At 43.0% G+C, this 23834-nt stretch overlaps 1 protein-coding gene across 8 annotated transcripts in view; it reads right to left on the reverse strand.

Moving 5' to 3' along the window:
* The window catches only part of NINL (ninein like), a 185390-nt gene that overhangs the window by 71257 nt on the left and 90299 nt on the right, over positions 1 to 23834 (reverse strand). For all 8 annotated transcript variants that reach the window (XM_068232251.1, XM_068232253.1, XM_068232250.1 and 5 more), the window contains 7 exons: positions 22924 to 23102; positions 16219 to 16359; positions 13556 to 13714; positions 12832 to 12968; positions 5848 to 5988; positions 2784 to 2958; positions 2509 to 2619 (listed from right to left, as the gene is read on the reverse strand). In XM_068232251.1, the coding sequence (XP_068088352.1) occupies positions 2509 to 2619; positions 2784 to 2958; positions 5848 to 5988; positions 12832 to 12968; positions 13556 to 13714; positions 16219 to 16359; positions 22924 to 23102 (1043 nt within the window). The remainder of the gene's footprint in view (positions 1 to 2508; positions 2620 to 2783; positions 2959 to 5847; positions 5989 to 12831; positions 12969 to 13555; positions 13715 to 16218; positions 16360 to 22923; positions 23103 to 23834) is intronic.

Here is a 23834-nt window from a genome sequence, read left to right on the forward strand (position 1 = left end):
TGTTCATGTATGTGTTAAAACATTTGTATAGTATTTAGTTTAAATTGCTGTTGCCACTTTGCGATAGATAAGTGACTTTTGGGTTGCAGTTTGGGGCTCCATAAAGTTCGCCACCGCTGTCCTAATCTAATGTATGATTGGCCCCAATCATGGCCACGCCCACTCACTGCATGGCCACGCCCACTCACTGCATGACCACGCCCACCCCCCACCTAGTGCCCCCAGGTGCCACCGATCTCCAAGGACCCTAGGAACGCCCCTGCCTACTGAAAACCCTATCTGGCGTGCACCGTCATCCTGATGAAGTGGATCTGAGCCAACAAAATGTGTTTCAGTGCTGACTAAATCTTTTAGTAGAACAACCCAATGTAGTTCTTCCAGGTGATACGTTTTGAGAAGCACTCCTTTTGGTTTACTTTAAAGACTCAGGGGGATCTAGACCTGGCGCCCACCTCCCCGCATTGCATCCGACCTCCATGACTGTAAGTGCTTTTGTCTACTTGATTCAATAAATTACCCCAAACGCAGTGCCGGCTCCACCTCATCTCTTCCTCTTACTTTAAAGACTGCCTGGACTGTACTGTACCCTGCTGCTTTTATGAGGCATAATTAAACATATTTGTATCATCAACCAGTTTGTCTAAACAAGCGCATTAGCCCAGATCCACAATATCAGTTGTCAGGGTTGTCTGACAGTTCTGCATTGCTGTCAGTTGTTTTTCTGCCTGTAAAAAAGCATTCAAGCATGAACTAGCCTAGGCATGGGCAAACTTGGCCCTCCAGCTGTTAAGGAACTACAAGTCCCACAATGCATTGCAGGAGTCTGACAGCCATAGTCATGACTCAAAGGAAAATACATTGTGGGACTTGTAGTTCCGTAACAGCTGGAGGGCTAAGTTTGCCCATGCCTGAACTAGCCCATTGATTAAAGTAAATGGGAATCAGTTTAAAGGGAACCTTAACTGAGAGGGATATGGAGGTTTCCTGTTAAACAATACCAGTTGCCTGGCAGTCCTGCTGATCTTTTTGGCTGCAGTAGTGGCTGAATCACACACCTGAAACAAGCATGCGGTTAATCCAGTCTGACTTCAGTCAGAGCACCTGATCTGCATGCTTGTTGAGGGGCTGTGGCTAAAATTATGAGAGACACAAGATCTGCAGGAGAGGCAGGTAACTGGTATTATTTTAAAAGGAAAAATGCATATGCTTCTTTAGGTTCTCCCCCCCCCCATATAAAAAAACAGATACTTACCTAAGGAGAGGAAAGACTCTGGGTCCTATAGAGCCTTCCCGCTCCTCTCCTGGTCCTTGTTGCAGTGCAGCCTCCCCCGTAGCAGTATTCAACCAATGTGGTCAAATACGGTTGTCTCCGCTGCTGAAGGGAGGCTTTAGAAGTCTTCGTGCTCCTGAAGACGGGCTGCTCCATAATGCACACGCACCAGCGCCCTCTCTCGCACTTGTGCAATGTGGAGCCAGTTGTCTTCAGGAGGATTTGGCTCCCAAAGTCCCATGCGGCAGGGGATTCAAACGAAGGAGCTGCCGCCACAACGAGGGCACCGGGAGAGGAGAGGGAAGGCTCTATAGGACCCAGAGCTGTTCCTCTCCTTAAAGAGAAACTGTAACCAAGAATTGAACTTCATCCCAATCAGTAGCAGATACCCCCTTTTACATGAGAAATCTATTCCTTTCTCAAACAGATCATCTGGGGCTCTGTATGACCGATATTGTGGTGAAACCCCTCCCACAAGAAACTGAGGACTATGGTACTCCTGGCAGTTTCCTGTCTGTGAACCTTGTTGCATTGTGGGAAATAGCTGTTTACATGCCAGCAGTAAAAATATGTCACCCTGTGATAAATGTCAGAATGTAAATCAGGGATTTAAAATATTTTACAATGGGCAAACACTGACTAAATCAATTAATACATAATTATTGTAAAAATGAAGCACATTATTACATTATTTTTACGACATTCCTCTTTAAAGGGAACCAGAGATGGGGACATGAAAAAGATTTTATACATACCTGGGGTTTCCTCCAGCCCCATACGCTCTGATCGATCCCACGCCACCATCCACCGCTGCCTACATCTACGAGAATCGGGTCCCGTCACTGACGTCATCGGAGCCAGCTACGCAGGAGAAGTGCGCCCTCTACGTATCTCTCCAGTGGCTACGCAAACAGCGCACTTCTATTACACTTAGACTGGTTTCGACTGACGGCAGAGCGTGGTCCCGGTTCTCATAGCTGCGGGCAGCGGAGGACGGCTGTGTGGGATCGATCAGAGCGTATGGGGCTGGAGGAAGCCCCAGGTATGTAGAAAATCTTTTTGATGTTCATCTCTGGTTCCCTTTAATTATCTGGCTTTTTTTTTTTTGTAACCGATTCTTATTTACTTTAACAGTAGTTCTCAGTTCCTGTGAAGAAAATGCACAGAAAAACCGACGAGTGTGAACTCAACCTCAGTGAGCTACAATAGATACCAGCATGGCACACAAGCAATGTTACCTTTTCTTCCAGGACTTGATCCAAGCTGGTCTGCAGTTTTACCACCTGACTTTCTGATTCAGAGAGCTTTCCCACCATCTCCACCATTTCCCTTTGTAACCTGCTGTTCTCCTGCAATGCAATGAGGTACAGATAAACATGTGGCTTAAAGCAATAAACTAAAAAAATGTACCAATATATAGCAATATATCATGAATTCTGGCAAACTTCAAAGTAAATAAAGTGCTAATAGCTAGGCAGACGGTACACAATAGAGATGTACAGGCAGTCCTTGCCTTTATTGTTAAATCCATTTTCTGCCTCAGATAAGTCTGTTCCATCTGGTAATTGGCTAGATCGGTCTCCAGCTTTTTCTTTTGCTGGTCGGTCTGTTGTAGAAATTGCTCCTTCTCGTTCTCCAGCTCACAGCGGACCACTGAGAGGCGCTGCCGGTACTCCTGCTCCAAATCCCTGCGCAACACAAAATGCAAGGGTTTAACTTTGAGGCCCCTTTTACAGTTGCAGGCTAAACCTACGTTGCCTTACCCTATTTTGCTGCAAGGGAGTGCAAAAGCAATGCAAGTGTATGGAGACTTTCCCACGTATTGCGGTCCCTTATGATGCGCCAGAAGTATCCAAGCCAATGCAAAGGCAACAGTGCGTTACTGAAAGCACTGCGCTTAACACATGGTGCTTGGGGTAATGGAAGTCTATGGGCAGGATCAAATGTTCGTCAATTTTTTGGTTGAGGTGGTAAGCGGCAGGAGCATCAAATCTCCACAGCAATGCAAAAATAAGTATAAAACCAGCTTTAGGGCTCGTTCCCACTGTTGCGACGCGATTTCGGCCGCATTCCGACGCTTGTAAAAACGCATGCGGATGCGTTTCCGCATGCGTTTTTACCCGCGATTTCGCATGCGATTTCGCATGGCAGGGTGCCATGCGAAATTAACCATGACACTGCCAGGGCTAAATAAAATTGAAAAAGGTGCGAAATCGCACGCGAAATCGCGGGTAAAAACGCATGTAACAAACGCATGCGTTTTTACTATTAAATACATTAGCGGCGATTCGCACGGATTCCCGACGCAGGCGAAATCGTTGGCTCTTTTGTGCGTTTTTTTCACGCTGAAAAAAACGCACCTCAACAACGCTACAGTGGAAACAGGCCCATCCACTTGTATTACATGTGCGGATCTGCATGCGTTGGACGCATGCAGATTCGCGATAGTGGAAACGAGCCCTTAAAGAGACACTGAAGCGAAAAAAAAAATGATGATATTATGATTTGTATGTGTAGCACAGCTAAGAAATAAAACATTAAGATCAGATACAACAGTGTAATTGTTTCCAGTACAGGAAGAGTTGAGAAACTCCAGTTGTTATCTCTATGCAAACAAGCCATTAAGCTCTCTGACTAAGTTATGCTGGGAATACACGTTTCGTTTTTGCCTTCGTTTAAACCTTCGTTTCGATTGTGCCTTTTGTCCTTTTCGATCCCGAAATAATCGACCGTACGGTTAATATCACCACCCACGGTTTCGTTTTTTTTTTTTTCGATTCTGATGGTTTAGTTTTTCCAATGATCGAAGGCTGCAAAGAAACGAAACGTAGTACAGGGACGGACGGCATAAACGAATATATAATCGATCTGAACAGCCATCAAGCCTACCAATGGCTCGATTAGATGGATAAAGAGAGATAATATCAAACATGTTCGATCACTAGTCGTTCGTTTTTGGGGTCTATTAATCGAAACTATAATGAGATTATGACTATTTTCACCTACGTTTTCAACACTCGATTCGTTTACCGAACGAAGGCTAAAACGAAGGCAAAAACGAAACGTGTATTTCCAGCATAAGTCGTGGAGAGGGCTGTTATCGGACTTTTATTATCTCAATTGTTCCTGGACTATTTACTTTTCCTCTGCTAGAAGAGAGGTCATTACTTCACAGACTGCTCTGAAAGACTCATTTTGAATGCGGAGTGTTGTGTAATCTGCACATATTATAGAATGATGCAATGTTAGAAAAAACACTATATACCTGAAAATAAAAATATGAGAATATTTTTCTTTGCTGCTAATCTTCTAGTAATTATTCATAGTACACAACCAATTCACTATATCATATTTTTTTTTTCGCTTCAGTGTCTCTTTAAAGGGACTCCGAGCAGTGCAGAAACTATGGAAAGATGCATATCATTTTAAAGCTCTCTTTCTCCTCTTTCCAATATTATATAAACTGCCGCCCTACGCCTTTTAGTTTTCGCTATTTTCGCGATTGAAATTGCCGCGGCCGCGATTTCAATCGCGAAAATAGAGAAAACTAAAAGGCGTAGGGTGACTATTTAGGTGTCGCCAGAAAGAGGAGAAAGAGACCTTTAAAATGATATCCATCTTTCCATAGTTACATTGTATTACACAGGAAGACACTTTCCCCAGTGTCAGCAGCTCCATTCAGCAGAATGGAGCTGCTGACTTTAGGAAAAAGTCGCCCTGTGTAATACAATGTAACTATGGAAAGATGGATATCATTTTAAAGCTTTCTTTCTCCTCTTTCTGGCGACATCTAAAACGTCGCCCTACGCCTTTTAGTTTTCTCTATTTTCGCGATTGAAATCGCGGTCGCGGCAATTTCAATCGCGAAAATAGCCTGTACTACTAAAAGGTGTAGGGCGGCAGTTTATATATCATTGGAAAGAAGAGAAAGAGAGCTTTAAAATTATATGCATCTTTCCATAGTTTCTGCACTGCTCGGAGTCCCTTTAAGAAATCATCTCAGTTGTAATATAGGAGACATGAACAAGCATAATGCTGTAGAAGGCAGGAAATCACATGAAAAGGTAACCTGTTTAAAACAACCGAATACACAGACCGCAGAGGTTTATAATAAATCGCCAGTTTAAAAATAAATTTATATGCGGTAATGGAATCAAAACAATTACCACAGATATGAGTTTTCTAGTGGGGAGTGTAAACACGTACGGATACCAGTTTTTATGCAAAGTCATTCACGAATGTGAAAAGGCCTTAAAGTAAACCAGAGGTGAGAGTGATATGGAGGCTGCCGTATTTGTTTACTTCTAAACAATACCAGTTGCCTGGCTGTCCTGCTGATCTATTAGGCTGCAGTAGTGACTGAATTACACCAGAAACAAACATGCAGCTAATCCTGTCAGATCTGACAATATTGTTGTTAGAAACCCCTGATCTGCTGCAGGCTTGTTCAGGCTCTATGGCTGATAGTATTAGAGGCAGAAGATCATCAGGACAGCCAGGCAATTGGTATTGCTTATAAGGAAATAAATATGGCAGCCTCCATATAGCTCTCACCTCGGGTTCACTAAGTTACTCACTTGATTTTGCTTTCGTTGAGGCTCTCCATCACAGAATTGTGGTCATCAACCTCATCAACCAGTATCGATGTTCTCCTCTCTGCTTTCTCTAGGTCTTGCTTGATTTTGTCTCGCTCTTTTGTGGCCTGTTCCATCTGGCTACTGCAAAACGTAAAAGTATGGTATTAGTATCATGATACGGATATAGAAAAGCTGCAGCAATATTTCGTTCACAGTAACGTCTCCTCTGACAGCAGGAATGAAACGCATCTGGACAGCCCACAGAAGCACATTATGATCAAGCTGCGTCAGGTACAAAGCAGCATACAATAAAAAATGATGCTTCACTTTTACGGTTGAAGTATGTGTTTAGCGATGCCACAACTCATACCACAATGCTCTTGTCACACTGCGAGTATCACATGGGTACTACATTGCAGTAAGCCCTGTTACATAGTGGCAGTAACACCGCCCAGTGCCACTGTGAACATGGCTTTAAAGTGGTCTGAAAGTCAGCATTTCTACTTAGCTCTAAAAGATTCCTTACAGCTTTAAAGAGAATCTGTATTGTTAAAAATCGCACAAAAGTAAACATACCAGTGCGTTAGGGGACATCTCCTATTCCCCTATCCTGTCACAATTTCGCCGCATTAAAATTAGTCAAAAACTGTTTTAAAAGGTTTGTTTATAAACTAACAAAATGGCCACCAAAACCGGAAGTAGGTTGATGTACAGTATGTCCACACATAGAAAATACATCCATACACAAGCAGGCTGTATACAGCCTTCCTTTTGAATCTCAAGAGATCATTTGTGTTTTTACCTTCCGTCCCCCTGCAGCTATCATCCACTGAATACTAGTGACAGGCTGATCGTTTCTTCCTGCAAACAGCTCTGCCGGTGTCTGTAATTCCTCAGTATGTGTCAGCCAGCTCCTTTCACAGCCTAACAGAGGAGGATTTTTATCCAGCTCTCTTCTCTCACTGATAAGAGTGGCTTATGTAAATAACACACAGGAGTGTGCATAGAGGGGCCTGGAGAGGGGTGTGCATAACAGATCAGCACGGTAGAGTTGGCAGCCTTCCAGACATAGGGCGACAAGTCCGACAGGGGAAAGACTCCTATTAGACCTACCGGTAATGGAGTTTCTAAGCGTATTCCGGGACAACAGGAGATCCGGTCCCTCCTCCGGATCTGGGGAAACCATAATCAAGAAGGATTAAAAGCTCCCGCCCTCCCTCATCCCTCAGTGCATTTAAAAGTAGAACCGACAAAAAACCACCGGAAATGAAGAGAGAAATCTATACACCAACAAGTGCTCCATACTGACTCCCCCATAGAAAGGTGCCCTATAGACAGGGTCGGGTTATAGGCGTTGTCCCGGAATACGCTTAGAAACTCCATTACCGGTAGGTCTAATAGGAGTCTTTCTCTAATCGCATTCCGGGACAACAGGAGAGATAGACAAGAAGTCTTTTAAACAAAAAGACCCACCTAGGGAGGGATCACTGCCTGGAGCACCTTTCTGCCAAACGACTGGTCTTGTTGAGACAACACATCCACTCTATAATGCTTGATAAACGTAGATGCCGTCGACCAGGTTGCTGCTTGACAGATCTGTTGTATCGTTGCCCCTGCTCTTTCCGCCCACGATGTAGACAAAGAACGTGTGGAGTGGGCTTTAATATCATTCGGTATAGGACAATCACTATTTTGATAGGCCAGAACTATGGCATGCTTAATCCACCTGGCTATTGTCTGTTTCGATGCCTGCTGACCCCTATTCTTGCCCGTGAACAGTATAAACAGATTACTAGACTTCCTAAATTCTCTAGATCTAGATAAATATACCAGAAGTGTACGTCTTACATCCAAACAGTGGAACTATTGGATGAATTGTTGCTAAATGATGGCAAAATAATCTCCTGAGAGCGGTGAAACTCTGAAGAGACCTTAGGAAGATAGGCTGGGTCTAACCTTAGTCGAACACTATCGGGACAAATAATTAAGAACGGATCCTTAATGGACAATGCTTGCAAATCCCCTATTCTCCTTGCCGACGTGATAGCAATCAGGAAGGCCAATTTAAAGGAAAGTAGTTTGATGTCGATCTCCTCAATGGGTTCAAAGGGAGACCTCATAATGTTGTTTAGAACCAACGACAGATCCCACTGTGGGAAGATCTTCTGTTTAACAGGAGTCGATCTTTGAATAGCCTTAAAGAAATTCCTAACTAATTCCTCCTGAGCTAGGTGTCTATCTAATAAAATAGACAGGGCCGAACACTGAACCTTCAAGGTGCTAGGCGCAAGGTTCATTTCCCAGCCATCCTGAAGAAAATCTAATACTGAGCTAGTTAATTCCCTGTTTCTATCTTTAGTAGCACACCATGCCAGAAAAACCTTCCAGACCTTCCGATAAATTTTCTGAGTCACCGGCTTCCTACATTTCATAAGAGTCTCGATAACCTTCTCCGAGACACCTTTTCCTCTTAAAATTACCCTCTCAGGATCCAAGCTGCCAGTTTGAATAAGTGGGGCTTGGGATGTTTCAGGGGCCCCTGCATCAGTAGGTCCTCCCGCTCTGGGAGATGATACAGAGGTTTCTCCGATAATCTTAGCAGGGTTGCGTACCATGACCTCTTTGGCCACATAGGGGCAATTAGAATCATCCTTACTCTTTCTTTTTGAAGTTTTACCAGTACCTGAGGAATGAGAATCAGTGGAGGAAAGGCGTAACATAGACTGAAATTCCATGGGAGACTGAGTGCGTCCAATCCCAGAGACCCTGGGCTCCTGAAAAGGGAGTAAAAAAGACTCACCTTTGCATTGTCTGGGGAGGCAAAGAGATCTATGTCCGGAACTCCGAAAATCTCTGTTACCTCTGAAAAAGTCTGTGAATGGAGGCTCCATTCTGACTGATTTACTTGGTGGCGGCTCAAAAAGTCCGCCTCCCGGTTCAATACTCCTTTTATGTGGATAGCAGCTAAAGACAGAACCTTTAGCTCTACCCAATCGAATATTTCTGAGGAAAGGGCCATGAGATCTCTGGATCTCGTCCCCCCTTGTTTCGATAGATAAGCCACCGTCGTGATATTGTCGGAAAAAACCAAAACGTGTCTGCTCTCTATCATTCCTTGAAATGATCTGAGAGCTTCCTGGACTGCCTTCAGCTCTCTGAAATTGGACGACTTTCTCCTTACGACAGGATCCCAGGAGCCCTGTGCATGTTGACCTTGAACTGTCGCACCCCAGCCCCATGAACTCGCATCTGAGAAGATCTGTATTGGGTTCTGCTGCCTCCACCATCTCCCCTGATGTAGATTCTCCTGAATCAACCACCAGGATAGGCTTGTTCTCACCTGCTCCGGAATGATTGTCCGGAGGTCTAGAGAGGTCTGGGACCTGTCCCAGTTTGATAGAAGATGATTCTGCAATCGCCTGGCGTGTGACTGAGCCCATATCACGGCCGGGATTGCGGCTGTAAAAAGACCCAAAAGACTCATGATCTGGCGAAGGGAACAATCCTTCGGCGTCAGAAGCCTTTCTACCTGTTTCTGAATCTTTAGAATCTTTTCCTGAGGCAGAAAAATCTTTTGCCTCACGGAATCTATGTGATAACCCAGGAAGGTTATCTGCTGAGTTGGGGTTAATGAAGACTTGGCATGATTTATAATCCACCCAACCCGAGTGAGAGACTGTATCACGATCTCTTTGTGAGCCAGTAAAAGTTCTCTTGACTGGGCAAACACCAGTAAATCGTCCAAATATGGCACGATTGAGATCTGTTGCAGTCTCAGCTCTTTCATCACCTCCGCCAGCACCTTGGTAAAGATGCGGGGGGCTGATGCAATGCCGAAAGGCAGAGCCTGGAATTGAAAATGGCGAATCCGGGAATGATCCTGGATCGCGAATCTCAAATATTTTTGATGGCCTGAAAAAATGGGTATGTGCAGATACGCGTCCTGCAGATCTATTGAAATGAAAAATTCCTGACCCTGAAGGAGAGCTCTCACGGAATAAATGCTCTCCATTCTGAATTTTTTGTAGTCCAAAAATGGATTCAGGGATTTCAGATTCAGAATGAATCGGAAATCCCCGTTTGCCTTTTTTACCAAAAACACGTGGGAATAATAACCCTGGAACTCCTCTGACCGAGGGACCCGGGTTATTACACTTTTCTCCAAAAACCTGTGGATCTCCGATTCTAGGCCCAGAGCCTTCTCTGGATCTCTCGGAATCCGATTCACAAAAATTCTGTGGGGGGGGGGGGGGGGGGGGGGGGGAGGACAAACGAAAAATTGAAGGCGGTAACCCCGCTTTATAATTTGCAACACAAAGGGATCGGGATTAAATTTCTCCCATTCCAAATGAAAAAAGGTTAGTCTGCCCCCCACTGGAAAGACGTCATTTGTCTTGACTGGAAGGTTTGGGGTTTCCCAAAGTGAAACCCCCCCTTCCCCTTCCTTTCTTAAAGGACCACTTTCTCTGCACATTCTTATTCTTTACAGGCCAAGAAGAAGACTGATCAGTAGTTTGTTTCTTAGCCACAAAAGGTCTCTTCCCCTTCAGTACTTTCTTTTTATTCGGAAACTGCTTACCCTTCTCAGCCGACCGGGATAAGACTTTATCCAATTCGGCTCCAAAAAGAAGGTCCCCCTCAAAAGGGATGGAACATAACCTATTCTTTGAGGTTAAATCCCCCTCCCAGGTTTTCAGCCATATCGTGAAATACATGTGGCTGAAATCCCTGGAAGGAAAGCAAATGCTGCTGACTCCCAGGCTTTCTTCAAAAGCCCCTCCACTCTTTTGTCCATAGGGTCTTTTAGGGTGCCTGCGTCCTCAAAGGATAAGTCAGAATCCTTTGAATATTTGGCTAGAGCTGCATCTAGTTTAGGGCATTTGATCCATTTATCAATCTCCTCTTGAGCAAAAGGATACTTCCTCTTGGCCGATTTCGGTATAAACAAACGCCTCTCAGGGTCTTGCCATTGCGAGGAAATAATCTCCTGCAAAGATTTGTGGATAGGGAAAACCCGTCCCACGGGCCTAGCTAGACCCGAATATACGAGATCCTGGGGGGTAGGCTCAGACACAGTTTCTTTAATCTGCTCTGTAGCATAAACCGCTTTGAGTAACTCAGAAGATTCATCTGAGGAAAACAAAAATCTAGGGGTTCGGACTAACTGCTCTGAGTCCGACTCCCCAGATTGAACCTGCTCCCCCTCCTCTAAAGAAATGATCTCAGACATGTCTTCTCCCTCCTCCTCCTCTTCCAAATCCTCCTCCCCCTCTCCCCTCAAAACATCAGACATAGCGGAGGGACGTGATGGAAGCCCCGAAGGGCCCGGGAGAGAAACAGAGGAAGGACCAGGCCTAACCTCTGCGGGTGGAGGGATAAAGGACTCCTTAAATTTATCCAAGGTGTCCTGCATTTTAATGTTAACTGACTCCATAACTCCCTTTAAAATGCTGGAAGTCTCAGAGGCTATCAAGGCATCTATGCATGTCTGACAAGCGTTTTTAGGGGCCTCAATAGGAATCTTTACACTACAAAACCCACAACGTTTGTATTTCCTTTCCGGGGCTGTAGTTGAAGTTTTGGGCTCAGATTTTGCCTATAAATGGAGAATTAAAGACAAACCACTGAGTCTTAATTTAGTCTAAAGAAGATTAGAATAAACCTCCTCCAACGGAGGACTCACCCCACCAGAAACTGCTGCTGCCGTTTGGGGCTGAGGCTGGCTGGAAGACTTTGTCCCCTGCTGTGTCTCCATGCTGCCTCCTATGCACGGAAGACGCCAGCCACTCTTCCTCTCTGGGTCTTCCGTATTTAGAGACCTCCCCTTCCGCCGCATGTGACGTCATCACGCTCCTCGAAATACTCCGGCGTCTGACGTCACGACCTCCGCAGTTACGCCTCCCGGAAGTCCTTGCGGCCGACACACGCCTAGCTCAGCCGGCGTTGCGTGCGGGAGGCCAGGGAGCAGCGCTGTTCCATACCCTACTGAGGCGCTCTCTCCCCCACTGGAAACCTGGGTCCTCCGAATCCCCTCTGGAACCCCTCTCGGACCTGGCTTCCACAGAAAAAAACCTCACCCTCCGGTAAGGTAAAAAATAAAAAATGGGAGCTTCTTCTTGAAGGTGTTTCCTGGAGGGAAACACAGATGAACTGAGGGATGAGGGAGGGCGGGAGCTTTTAATCCTTCTTGATTATGGTTTCCCCAGATCCGGAGGAGGGACCGGATCTCCTGTTGTCCCGGAATGCGATTAGAGAAATATACATTGATTTATTACAGAGACGGTGATAGTAGAAAGTGCTGCAGTAAGCCAGAGCACATTAGAATAGGTTTAGGAACTTGTAGGATGGTAGAAAAAAGGATGACATTTTTGTTACAGAGTCTCTAAAGCTACTATCCCAGAAAAAATTCTAGCAGAACATCACTTAAATGGCTGAACAAAGCATCTTGCCCCGCTACTCAGCTTCAAATCTGCATCCAAACTGGAGATATCCGTATCTGTTTTACTTGTTAAACACAAATGCATCAACACTGGAATGTAAACAAACACTCTGAAAAGCTGTCTCTGCTTCAGGCACACACAGCGTTCAGAATAACTCAGAAGATTTTCATATATAATAAAAAGCAGTTATAATAGAAAGAGTAAAATGGAAACCTGCAATGGCAGGATTCAGAGCAAGATAAACTACACTTTGCAAACTTGTAATTTGTAGACAGACAATATTACCTGTGCACAAAAGCAAATATGATAACCGTAGGAGTAATAAAAAGTAGGAAAACACATTTTTACTGAATGTTATCTCAGAGTTTCAGACCACTTTAAAATGAGGCTTCAAACGAAGGTTTATTATCAGAACACTTAAAAATGTGTGCAGCACAGCATGTGCAGATAATTTATGGAGCTGTGATGCAAATTATATAATGTAATATGACTTTTCTACCTCCACCTCCCTCCCACAAGTAAAAGTAGAACGAATTGCACGTACTGCTGATGGTGCAACTCATGCTTGTAGGATGCCAAGGCTGCCAGGTGAATTCTGTTCTTTGTTGCAATTAATTCATTATCTAAAGCAGCAGTGAGCTCTAAAAGGTTGACTTGGTTTTCTAAGCTGAAATCCAGGCTCTAGGAGGAAAAAAACACCACATTATTCATAATACTCTTGAGGCAGCTGGAATACAGTTTTTTACTAAGAGTATATATATATCACATAAGTCGTATAATCTATAAACAAGCAAATAGAGGGACACTGAACTTGTTCAGAAGTACACCAGACATTTGGGTTCTTGCAAGCTGTAGCGCATAAGAAATTCGAAAAACCTGGCCTAGACTTATTAAACACTGTCTGTAATTCGCTGATCAAAGCTTGCCACATTTTGGGCCCTTTCACATTGGCACTGATTGAAGTCACCACCTGTCAGCTGTTTCTCCCCCCCAAGAATAAGCCATATTACCCAACAAGGCAAACAAAACAATTGATTGGAGCTGCAGGAGGTCAAGGGGGCCCTATAAAGATTCATTCCCCCTGTTCATGTAGTGCTTAAAGAAATACTTAAGACAAAAAAATAAAAAAGTAATTTATAGCTCATTTTACTATGGAAGAAACATACTTATTTGTATGCATTTACATGAATTTTGAATGTTACTATTTTCTGCAATAGTGGTCCTTTAAGCCCCATTTACCAAAACTATTTCCAAGACTCCATTCCTACCATTAAGATTTGTTTACAGTCTTCTATCCCCTCTTCTTCCCAAATGACCAGGATTTGCTCAGGGTTGCCAAAGCCAGTTCCATCATCAATACTGGAGAAAAGGTGGAAGCCTCCATATCTAGAGAGCAAAGAGGAGGTCTTATGGCTGCTGTCCTCTGGCTATCAGTGTAAAATAGAAAACAAAATCTGGTTAATTTAAAAATGAGACTTTGATGCTCTTTATGTAATAAAGGACCATATATACATACAAAAGCAAAACTTAACAAAAAAATCAATGTTATTTTACTGTCTGAAATTTAACTCCAGTAACCCTGCACAGTCTACCTTTTTCCTGTGCTAGGAGTCCTCTTGCTGTGATTGGTAAAGCGGTACTGATGTTGGGGGATGAGGGGGAATGGCACCAAGGAAGCTTTTTAGGCTACAGTGATGCATAATTCTGTCCCAGCCCATTAGTGTGCCCCCCAAGTAAACAAAGAAGGGAGTGTTCTCTCCCTCTTCAATCTGAGCTCTTTGGCAGAGCAATGCTGAAACAGTATAATTACGTACCATTTAAAGGGTACTTCTGCATTATATTGTCCTTTTTACATCTAATTTCACTCATAATATGCAACATACATAGTTACCAATGCTTTTGGGAATTGCAAAGCATTTATTATTAGCAAATATAAGCCATCTTGCTGTTTTCCATCTTCCATGGTACATGCCAGGTCCAGTAAAATACTTGGATATACTATGTCATCTTATAATGACTGATAATCAGAGCAAGCATGCCCTCTAATGGACTATAATGGATAGTCCCCTTGAGCTAGGTTTCTTTGGAGCTCAGGCACTAATAATAAGTTGCAATCTTTCACTTCTGGATTTCAGTCGAGAACTGGTAAAGGGTCCAAAGCAAAAGTTCAAAAGCAAAAATTGTAATAAGTCTGCATATCTGAAAGGCTACAGGACTTTATCCTTAAAATGCACATTCAGCAGATTTAGCTTGACAATTATGCCAGAAAGTGACACCACCTGCACCACACTAAAACAAAACCTGATTGGACAACTAAGCACAGGCTTTACAAGGAGTCTGAAGCGAGAATGAAAATAAAACACATACTCACCTAAGGAGAGGGAAGGCTCTGGGTCCTATAAAGCCTTCCCATTCTCCTAATGGTCCCGGCAGGCTCCCCCGTTAGCAGTCCATGACCATTCGGTCGTAGACTGCTCTCTGAGTTGGAGGAGACTTCGGAAGTCTTTGGAAGCACTCGGGCTTACGAAGACAGGCCGCTTAGCACTGCGCACGTGCAAGCGCCCTCTCTCGCAGTACAGAGCCGCTGGTCTTCAGGAGCACCAGTGCTTCCAAAGTCTCCCGTGGCTGAGATTCAAACAGACGAGCCTGCGTGGAAAGGAGGGCACTAAAAGGTGGCCACACAGCATACAATTTTTTAAATAACTGTTCAATTTAAGAATTGCAATCAATTTTTCTGACTGGTTGTAACATTTCAAAAATATGACCAATGTACCACACACACATTCAATTTTTCCCCCAAATATGATAAAAATGATTGGAAACTGAGAAAATTGCTTGGGTGTATATATTTATAAATTGACAAACACACACACATCATACAATCTTTAGAAAAATGAAAGAAAAAAATGGTACTTATCCGTTAGCCGGGCGCATCCGGCAGGTGGCGCTGTTGTAGCGAATTTCGATGCGCTGGGTTGTATCTAATTCCATTCATACTTCAACGTAGTACTGTGTGAATGGAAGCGCCGCAGGTGGCGCTAATTACATTGATACGTTGATAACAATACAGTGTTAATGGCAAGGAATTCATTGTATTTGAAGTGGCTGGCACTTTTACATGGAATTCAAATGAAGGCGGCGGCAATGCAGATGAAGCCGCCGCCTTCCTCTGTTCTTCTTCTTCTTCTCCCCCTTTGCCCTCCTCTCGCTTCTACAATGCTGGCAGCCTGCGGGGACATGCGTCTCCCCCCAGAGTCGTTCGTCGCGGCAGGGAATCCTGCTTGTTTCCTTGCGACGAACGACTGTGGGGGGGGGGGGGACAGGTGTGCCCCCCCCCAGCTGGCAGGGTTGTATAGTTGAGAGAGGGCAAAGGGGGAGAAGAAGAACAGACGAAGGCGGCGGCTTCATCTGTTACATTGCCGCCGCCTTCATTTGAATTCCATTAAGTGCCAGTGCCGGCCACTTTAAATACAATGTATTCCTTGCCATTAACACTGTATTGTTATCAACGTATCAATGTAATTAGCGCCACCTGCGGCGCTTCCATTCACACAGTACTACGTTGAAGTATGAATGGAATTAGATACAACCCAGCGCATCGAAATTCGATACAACAGCGCCACCTGCCAGATGCGCCCGGCTAACGGATAAGTACCGAAAAAATTTGCAGCATTCTGGTTCGATAAAAAATAGAAAAAAAAAACATTTGCAGTTGAATAAAAAACAAAAACAAAAACAAACAAAAAAAAAAAAGCTTTCGATTTTTTCAGGAGATCCAATCATATTTATCGAATCATTTTATTGTATCCTGTGTGACCACCTTAAGGAGAACGGGAAGGATAGGACCCAGAGCCTTCCCTCTCCTTAGATATCTGTTTTTTAATTTTAATTATCACTCACTTCAAACTTGCTAAGAGCTTGATGTTCCTACCTGATATAATGCCCACGGACATCGATGCTTTAGTGGCGTGGAAGCAACAGGTGAATGACTAAACAAACCCAATTGAAACTCTAGGAAGCTTACTCTGCCATCTCCATCTCTGTCCAACTTATTAAACAGATCTTCAAGTTCCTACAAAAATCAAATTAAAAAAAAAATATAAGAAGCATAATGAGCATCAGGTCAACATGCAAACGGATGTCATGTTTTCAGAATCAGTTGGCCAACAAATGCCTCTTCTGTAGTGTAAAACAAATCTTGCTGGCGCAATCCATCAAATAAGCAGACCAGAGGGAAAATATGAGCTCCATATCTGTTCACAAGACCACCTTCTGTATTCTGCCCATATTATCCAGTGGCTAGGTCCTCAACCCATGCATACCCTAGAGGATATTGATGTTGGATGCAGGGCGTACCTAAGCAGTCATTAATAAACCGTACAATAAGAACAGTAAGTATTAAGATTAAAATAAAACTAAATATACAAGGAAACCTGAACACATGTTTTTAGTAAATTTAAAACCATTAGAAAATACTTGTAAAGAAGGCGCATGCGCGCACACACACACACACACACACACACACACACACACACACACACACACACACACACACTTATGGATCACGCCTAAGGGCTGTGAACCACTAGAAGCGCTTTTACTGTGCTTGCCGATCAGCAAAGCACTACTCCAGTGGGTTTTCACAGGCCAATAGTGGGTACAGAGTATAGAATGTAATTTTTCAATAAAGCGTAATACATTAAAGGGAACCTAAACTGAGAGGGATATGGATGTTTCCTGTTAAACAATACTAGTTGCCTGACAGTCCTGCTGATCTCTTTGGCTGCAGTAGTGGATGAATCACACACCTGAAACAAGCATGCAGCTAATCCAGTCTGACTTCAGTCAGAGCACCTGATCTGCATGCTTGTTCAGGGGCTGTGGCTAAAAGTATTAGATGCACAGGATCCGCAGGAGAGTCAGGCAACTGGTATTATTTTAAAAGGAAAAATGTATATCCTCAGTTTAAGTTCCCTTTAAAGGCCAACTGTAGTGAGAGGTTTATGGAGGCTGCCATATTTATTTCTTTTTAAACAATACCAGTTGCCTGGCAGCCCTGCTGATCTATTTGGCTACAGTAGTGTCTGAATAACACCGGAAACAAGCATGCAGCTAATCTTGTCATATCTGACAATGGCCTCAATTCACTAAGATCATGCTAGAGATAAGGCAAGAGAAAACTTACCTCCTCACGTGAGAGAGTTATCTTATCTCTTCATTCCTTAAGTTACCTCCTCTGTAGTTAATTTACCTCCTCTGTAGTTAATTTACCTCCTCTGTAGTCAATTTACCTCCTCTGTAGTCAATTTACCTCCTCTGTAGTCAATTTACCTCCTCTGTAGTTATTTTCACATGCAGCTAATTAACAGCTTGTCTTTAACTCTGGAGTTATTTTAAGGATTGGCGAGTTAATTTAAAGACAGAAGAGTTAACTTTAGGCTTGCCTGAGGTAAAATATTTCCTGAATACTACATGCCTTATCACCATGGTAACAACTCTAGAAGAGTTATTAAAGACAGGAGATAAGTTTAGTGAATTGAGGCCATTGTCAGAAACACCTGATCTGATGCTGCATGCTTGTCCAGGGTCTATAGCTAATGGCATTAGAGGCAGAGGATCAGCAGGATAGCCAGGCAACTGGTGTTGCTTAAAAGGAAACATGGTGGTCTCCATATCCCCCTCATTACAGTTGTCAATAATAATCAATGAGATGCAAATAATTCAGAGTTTATGCAAGATTATGTAAATTCTGGATGAAAATATAGGCAGCTTGAAAATGGACCAATCAATTTAAACCTTGGTGGGACTTGATTGCTGCATTTACAAGCTGCATACATTTCCATACAAAATTTACATAATTGTGCATGAACTTGGAATTATTTGCATCTCATTGATCATCCCTAATGACAAGATTAAAAACACATTGTGTACATCAGGGAAAGATTGTAACAATCCCTATAGGTAGAAAGTATAGAGTTGATCACTCTTAAAGAGGAACTCCAGTGAAAATAATGTAATAAAAAAAAGTGCTTCATTTTTACAATAATTATGTATAAATGATTTAGTCAGTGTTTGCTCATTGTAAAATCTTTCCTCTCCCCGATTTACATTCTGACATTTATTACATGGTGACATTTTTACTGTGGGCAGGTTATGTAGCTGCTGCTAGCTGTTTTGGCTGTTAGAGACAGCTGTAAACAGCTAATTCCTGTCTGTGAGCCTTGTTACATTGTAACAAACTGCCAAAAGTACCACGGTACTCAGAGCTTCTTGTGGGAGGGGTTTCAGCATAAAATCAGTCATACAGCGCCCCCTGGTGGTCTGTTTGTGAAAAGCAATATATTTCTTATGTAAAAGGGGGTATGAGCTACTGATTGGGATAAAGTTTAATTCTTGGTTGGAGTTTCTCTTTAAATAAAAGACTATTTAGTCAACTTAGAGTGCCCCTTTAGGCGACTCTTTTGTAGAGAGACACATATCTATAGAGGTCACCAGTCATAGTGGAGGTCTTTGCTTATCCCCCACTCTGACAATATGTCCGAGTGGCGTACCTATTCCACGTCAGGTTTGTCTCTCACAATAGGGGACAGTTGTATTATTCATGCTCAGTCAGTGTCTCATCATACACCAGACCTGCATTACTCATGATTAAAATACATCCTGTCACCTACTACCGGAAGTGCCGCCGCGTCACCACTTCCGCCGCCAGTACACGATACTACGCTGGACACAGGGCTTGTGACACGTTGCCCACTGCGAGAACCATCGCAACACTTCGCCATGTAACCGGTATGCTGTATAACACGTTACACACCCCTTTTGGGTGGTGCAGTTATCATCCCAGTATATAAACTTGCACCGAACAGGGTGCTTCAGCTCTGACTGGGGCTATTGCTGGGGGAAACTTTGCTGGTGGGGGGTGCACTTCATGTCAATTGTATATATTTATAGCACTTCTTTGATAAAGCCGTTAGGGTGAAACATGTCAGAATTTCCATATAGAAGCACTTTGTAATATAGCACTTTGTTTCCTCAGCAACAATTAGGTGACAGGATGTATTTTAATCATGAGTAATGCAGGTCTAGTGTATGATGAGACACTGACTGAGCATGAATAATACAACTGTCCCCTATTGTGAGAGACAAACCTGACGTGGAATTGCTACACCACTCGGACATATTGTCAGAGTGGGGGATAAGCAAAGACCTCCACTGCGACTAGTGACATCTATAGATGTGTCTCTCTACAAAAGAGTCGCCTAAAGGGGCACTCTAAGTTGACTAAATAGCCTTTTATTTAAGAGTGACCAACTCTATACTTTTTACCTATAGGGACTGTCCGTACGGACGCAGTGTCCATATATTGTTTTCCCTGGTACCTGTCATCTCGGTAAAGTGTATGTGTTTTAAAGATTGTAACAATGGCATTTATTAGTGCCCGGGAGTTTGTAGCATACTGTACTGCAACATCAGGTGGCCATGTGCCAATGCACTTCATTATGCTTAAAGAGAACCTTAACAGAGTGATATGGATGTTTCCTTTTAAACAATACCAGTTGCCTGACTCTCCTGCTGGTCTCCTTGGCTGTGATAGTGGCTGAATCACACACCTGAAACAAGCATGCAACTAATGCAGTCTGACTTCAGTCAGAGCACCTGATCTGCATGCTTGTTCAGGGGCTGTGGCTAAAAGTATTAGAGACACAGGATCGGTAGGAGAGTCAGGCAACTGGTATTATTTAAAAGGAAAAATCCATATCCTTCTCAGTTTAGGTTCCCTTTAAAGGACCACTATTGTGAAAATTGTATAATACAAAATATACGTAAAACACATACAAATAAGAAGCAGATTTCTTCCAGAGTAAAATGAGCCATACATTACTTTTCTCCTATAATGCTGTCACTTTCATTAGATAGTAGAAATCGGACATTACCAACAGGTTTTGGACTAACCCATCTTCTAATGGGGGATTCTCAGGGTTTTCTTTATTTTCAAAAGCACTTTGTGAATGGCAGTTGCTCCGTCCAACTGCTAAAACAGTGTGCTGCGAGCATGGAGGCTGGCTAGAATATTTAAATAAATCCTTTTCAAGGGGTGTTTTTATAAAAAAAATAAAGGCCAACTGAGAATCTCCTATGAAGAGATGGACTAGACCAAAACCTTTCGGTTCTGTCAGATTTCTACTACCTACTGTAAGTCACAGAACGATGGGAGAAAAGTAATTTATGGATCATTTTAATGAGGAAAAAAAATGTACTTATTTGTATGTGGTTAGATGCATTTTACATTTTACAATTTTTCGTGATAGTGGTCCTTTATTAGATGTTGCAAGGTCTGGAGGGGCCTCATACCATTCCTTAAAGGAATAGTAATAGTCACATCTGCCCATTCAGGTTTCATAAAGTATCTTCTGAGGGAGCCCAGGTTTCCTTTAATTCATTTAGGACCAAAGGATCTGGCCCCTTTAAGGGCCAGAGCGTTTTTTTATTTCAGTACTTTTTGATCACTGTGATTGGCTCACAGTGATCAGGAAGTCAGAAGCCAATGAAAATGTGCCGACGGGGACGAGCGATTGCATTCCATGCACGGGAGCCACAGACGTTAAAACTACACCGCATCAGGCTAAGGGTACTTGTACACTTAATCCTCTGCGTTGCGCATGCGTTTGCGTACATTGGTACGCGTTTTTTCATCAAAATGTTATAAAATCCATATTTCTTTCCCCATGCGTTGGCATCCGCAAAAAACAGTGCTGTACCCATTTCTGCGCATGACAGTGCATGGGGAAAATATGGTTTTGCATTACATTTGGAGAAAAAAAATGAGTACCAACGCGCTTCAACGCAAGCACATCACAGTGGATAAAATGTAAAAAGACCCTTAGGCAACCACAAGTGCGGCTTAGATTTAACCTTTGGCTGTCCCGAAAGTGGTTAAAGAGAATCTGTATTGTTAAAAAAATCGCACAAAAGTAAACATACCAGTGCGTTAGGGACATCTCCTATTACCCTCTGTCACAATTTCGCCGCTCCTCGCCCCATTAAAAAGTGGTTAAAAACAGTTTTAAAAAGTTTGTTTATAAACAAACAAAATGGCCACCAAAACAGGAAGTAGGTTGATGTACAGTATGTCCACACATAGAAAATACATCCATACACAAGCAGGCTGTATACACCCTTCCTTTTGAATCTCAAGAGATCATTTGTGTGTTTCTTTCCCCCTGCAGCTATTACCCACTGAAGTGTCAGGCTGATTCTTCCAGCAAACAGCTCTGCCTGTGTTTGTAATTCCTCAGTATGTGAAAGCCCAGCTAGCTCAAATGACGATTTATGCAGCTTGTAAAAGATAAGAGAGCAGAGAGAAGCTGCCTTAATCTAAATACCACACAGTCAGTGTGAATAGAGGGGGCCTGGAGGGGGCGTGCATAGCAGAACCACAACACTGAAGAACTTGGCAACCTTCCAGACACAGGGCGACAAGTCCGACAGGGGAAAGATAAGCTGATTTATTAAAGAGATGGTGATAGTATAAAGTGCTGCAGTAAGCCAGAGCACATTAGAATAGGTTTTGGAACTTGTAGGATGGTAGAAAACCGGATGAAATTTTTTTTACTCTTTAAGGGCACGTGCCAATCAGATACAAAATTTGATTGTACTAACTTACCAAATATATGTAGTAGAACGGTAAACTTGGTGAATGTAATTGTAATACTTGATATAGTCCCTCATATTACATAGAAGTGGTAAGATTGTATCATTAATGGGCACCTCAAAGCCTAGTTGACACTAAAGAACACAGGCAGCTGTACGTTTATGTTGCAATGCATGGCTCTTGCAGTGCTGATTACATTCACAGGCAATGAACGGGACAGCACCGCATTTGGAGAAAATTCATGCAACACTCCATTACAATAACTGACTGTTCTGCAGCACACAAGTGAGAACATCAAGCAGTAAAGTCTATAAACTTCTGATATCCTTGTTTATTGCAGAGTACGCGTGTTGGTGAAATGCATACGGCAACATGTATAGTGTGAACAAGGCCCAATGATGCTGCAGACAAGGAAACTAAACCTACTAACTTTTTCAGGTACTATCCCCCTTCCCAGCATCACATTACAAACTAAAAACAATGTATAGGGTCTAATCTACTGAAACAGATGGGGAAATCAGATTGCATTTCCCGCTTTCAAATGTAACTCCTCTTCTGTCACAAATCTGATACATTGAAGCAGATTAGCCAACTTCTTCAGCTACATCTGTACAAATTTTAGAAGTATCCATTCTGCCTTTCTGCTTGTTGCCATGTCAGTCACTGACCATCTGCAAATTACTACAAAAAGTTTATATAAAACACATGGCAAGAAGAATAAATTGAATATTCTCTGTCCTGCAAGTTACAAGTAAATTAATTACTTTTAGTATAAGCTTGGTCTCAAAGAGCTGGAAAAACCTTTCATTTTGATCTGGCTGTGAAGGTCTCACCCCTGTAAACCCCTCCAAACAAGAATGTAGTTTTGCTTTGTGTGGCTAGCACATTGTTTTTGCATAAGGATGTATTTGAAGAAAATAACTGGAGAAAATAGCAGCCCTGTTCAAAAAGACAGAAGCCATGCACCATTTAGCTGTAACATACCTCTGTGGTGAGATCTTCAAGTCCTATATTCTTGCACACAGTGGCAAGTTCCTGTCGATTGAGGTATCCATTGTGCCCAACACCAAGCTCCTCCCAGATGTCCCGCACCTGGCTTTCTGTCATGTCAGAGGCTCGTCTTGGGCTATCAAAGATTCCTGGTTTCCATGTCCTTAGCTGCCCTGAAAGATGAGAACAAGAGATTTATTATTTCAGGCATTCAAACACTTACCCAGGTCACACACACACACCATTTTTTTTGAAGAATACTAGGAGGAATATAGAGACTGTCATTTTTATTTCCTTTTTAATAACAACAGTTGCCTGGCTGTCCTGCTGATCCTCTGCCTCGAATACTTTTGGCCACAGACGCTGAACAAGCATGCAGATCAGATATTTCTGAGTGAAGTCTGACTGGATTAGCTGCATGCTTGTTTCAGGTGTGCGATTCAGACACTAATGTAGACAGGGAGATCAGCTGGATTGTCAGACAACTGGTATTAACAAGGAAATAAATATGGCAGCCTCCATCTCCCTCAGGTCAGGTATGCTTTAAAGTTAAGCCCATACAGAAGCATGAACAAACATTACATATGTCAGCATTTCCAGGCAACAGAGCTCCATTTTTTTCAGTGACTCCCACTTGCATTCTATATGGTACGTAATCAGGGCCGGATTTGTACTTACCAGTGCCCTTGGCCTGCTGTCACCAAGCGCCCCGCCACCACCAAAAAACATTCTGTCCAACTATCTGACTAGCGATCACTGGTTAGAATGGGCTCATTTCAGTTGTGCTGCTGTGCCCCTCGTTCAACAAAGAATCAGTGGATGCTCTGTCCTCTCACAATTCCTGTAATTTGCGCTCCTGCCCGAATGTGCACAGCAGCTGATAGTGTTCTGGGCATGCATACTTG

The sequence above is a fragment of the Hyperolius riggenbachi genome, chromosome 4 (assembly GCF_040937935.1).
Source record: "Hyperolius riggenbachi isolate aHypRig1 chromosome 4, aHypRig1.pri, whole genome shotgun sequence".
NCBI lineage: Eukaryota > Metazoa > Chordata > Amphibia > Anura > Hyperoliidae > Hyperolius > Hyperolius riggenbachi.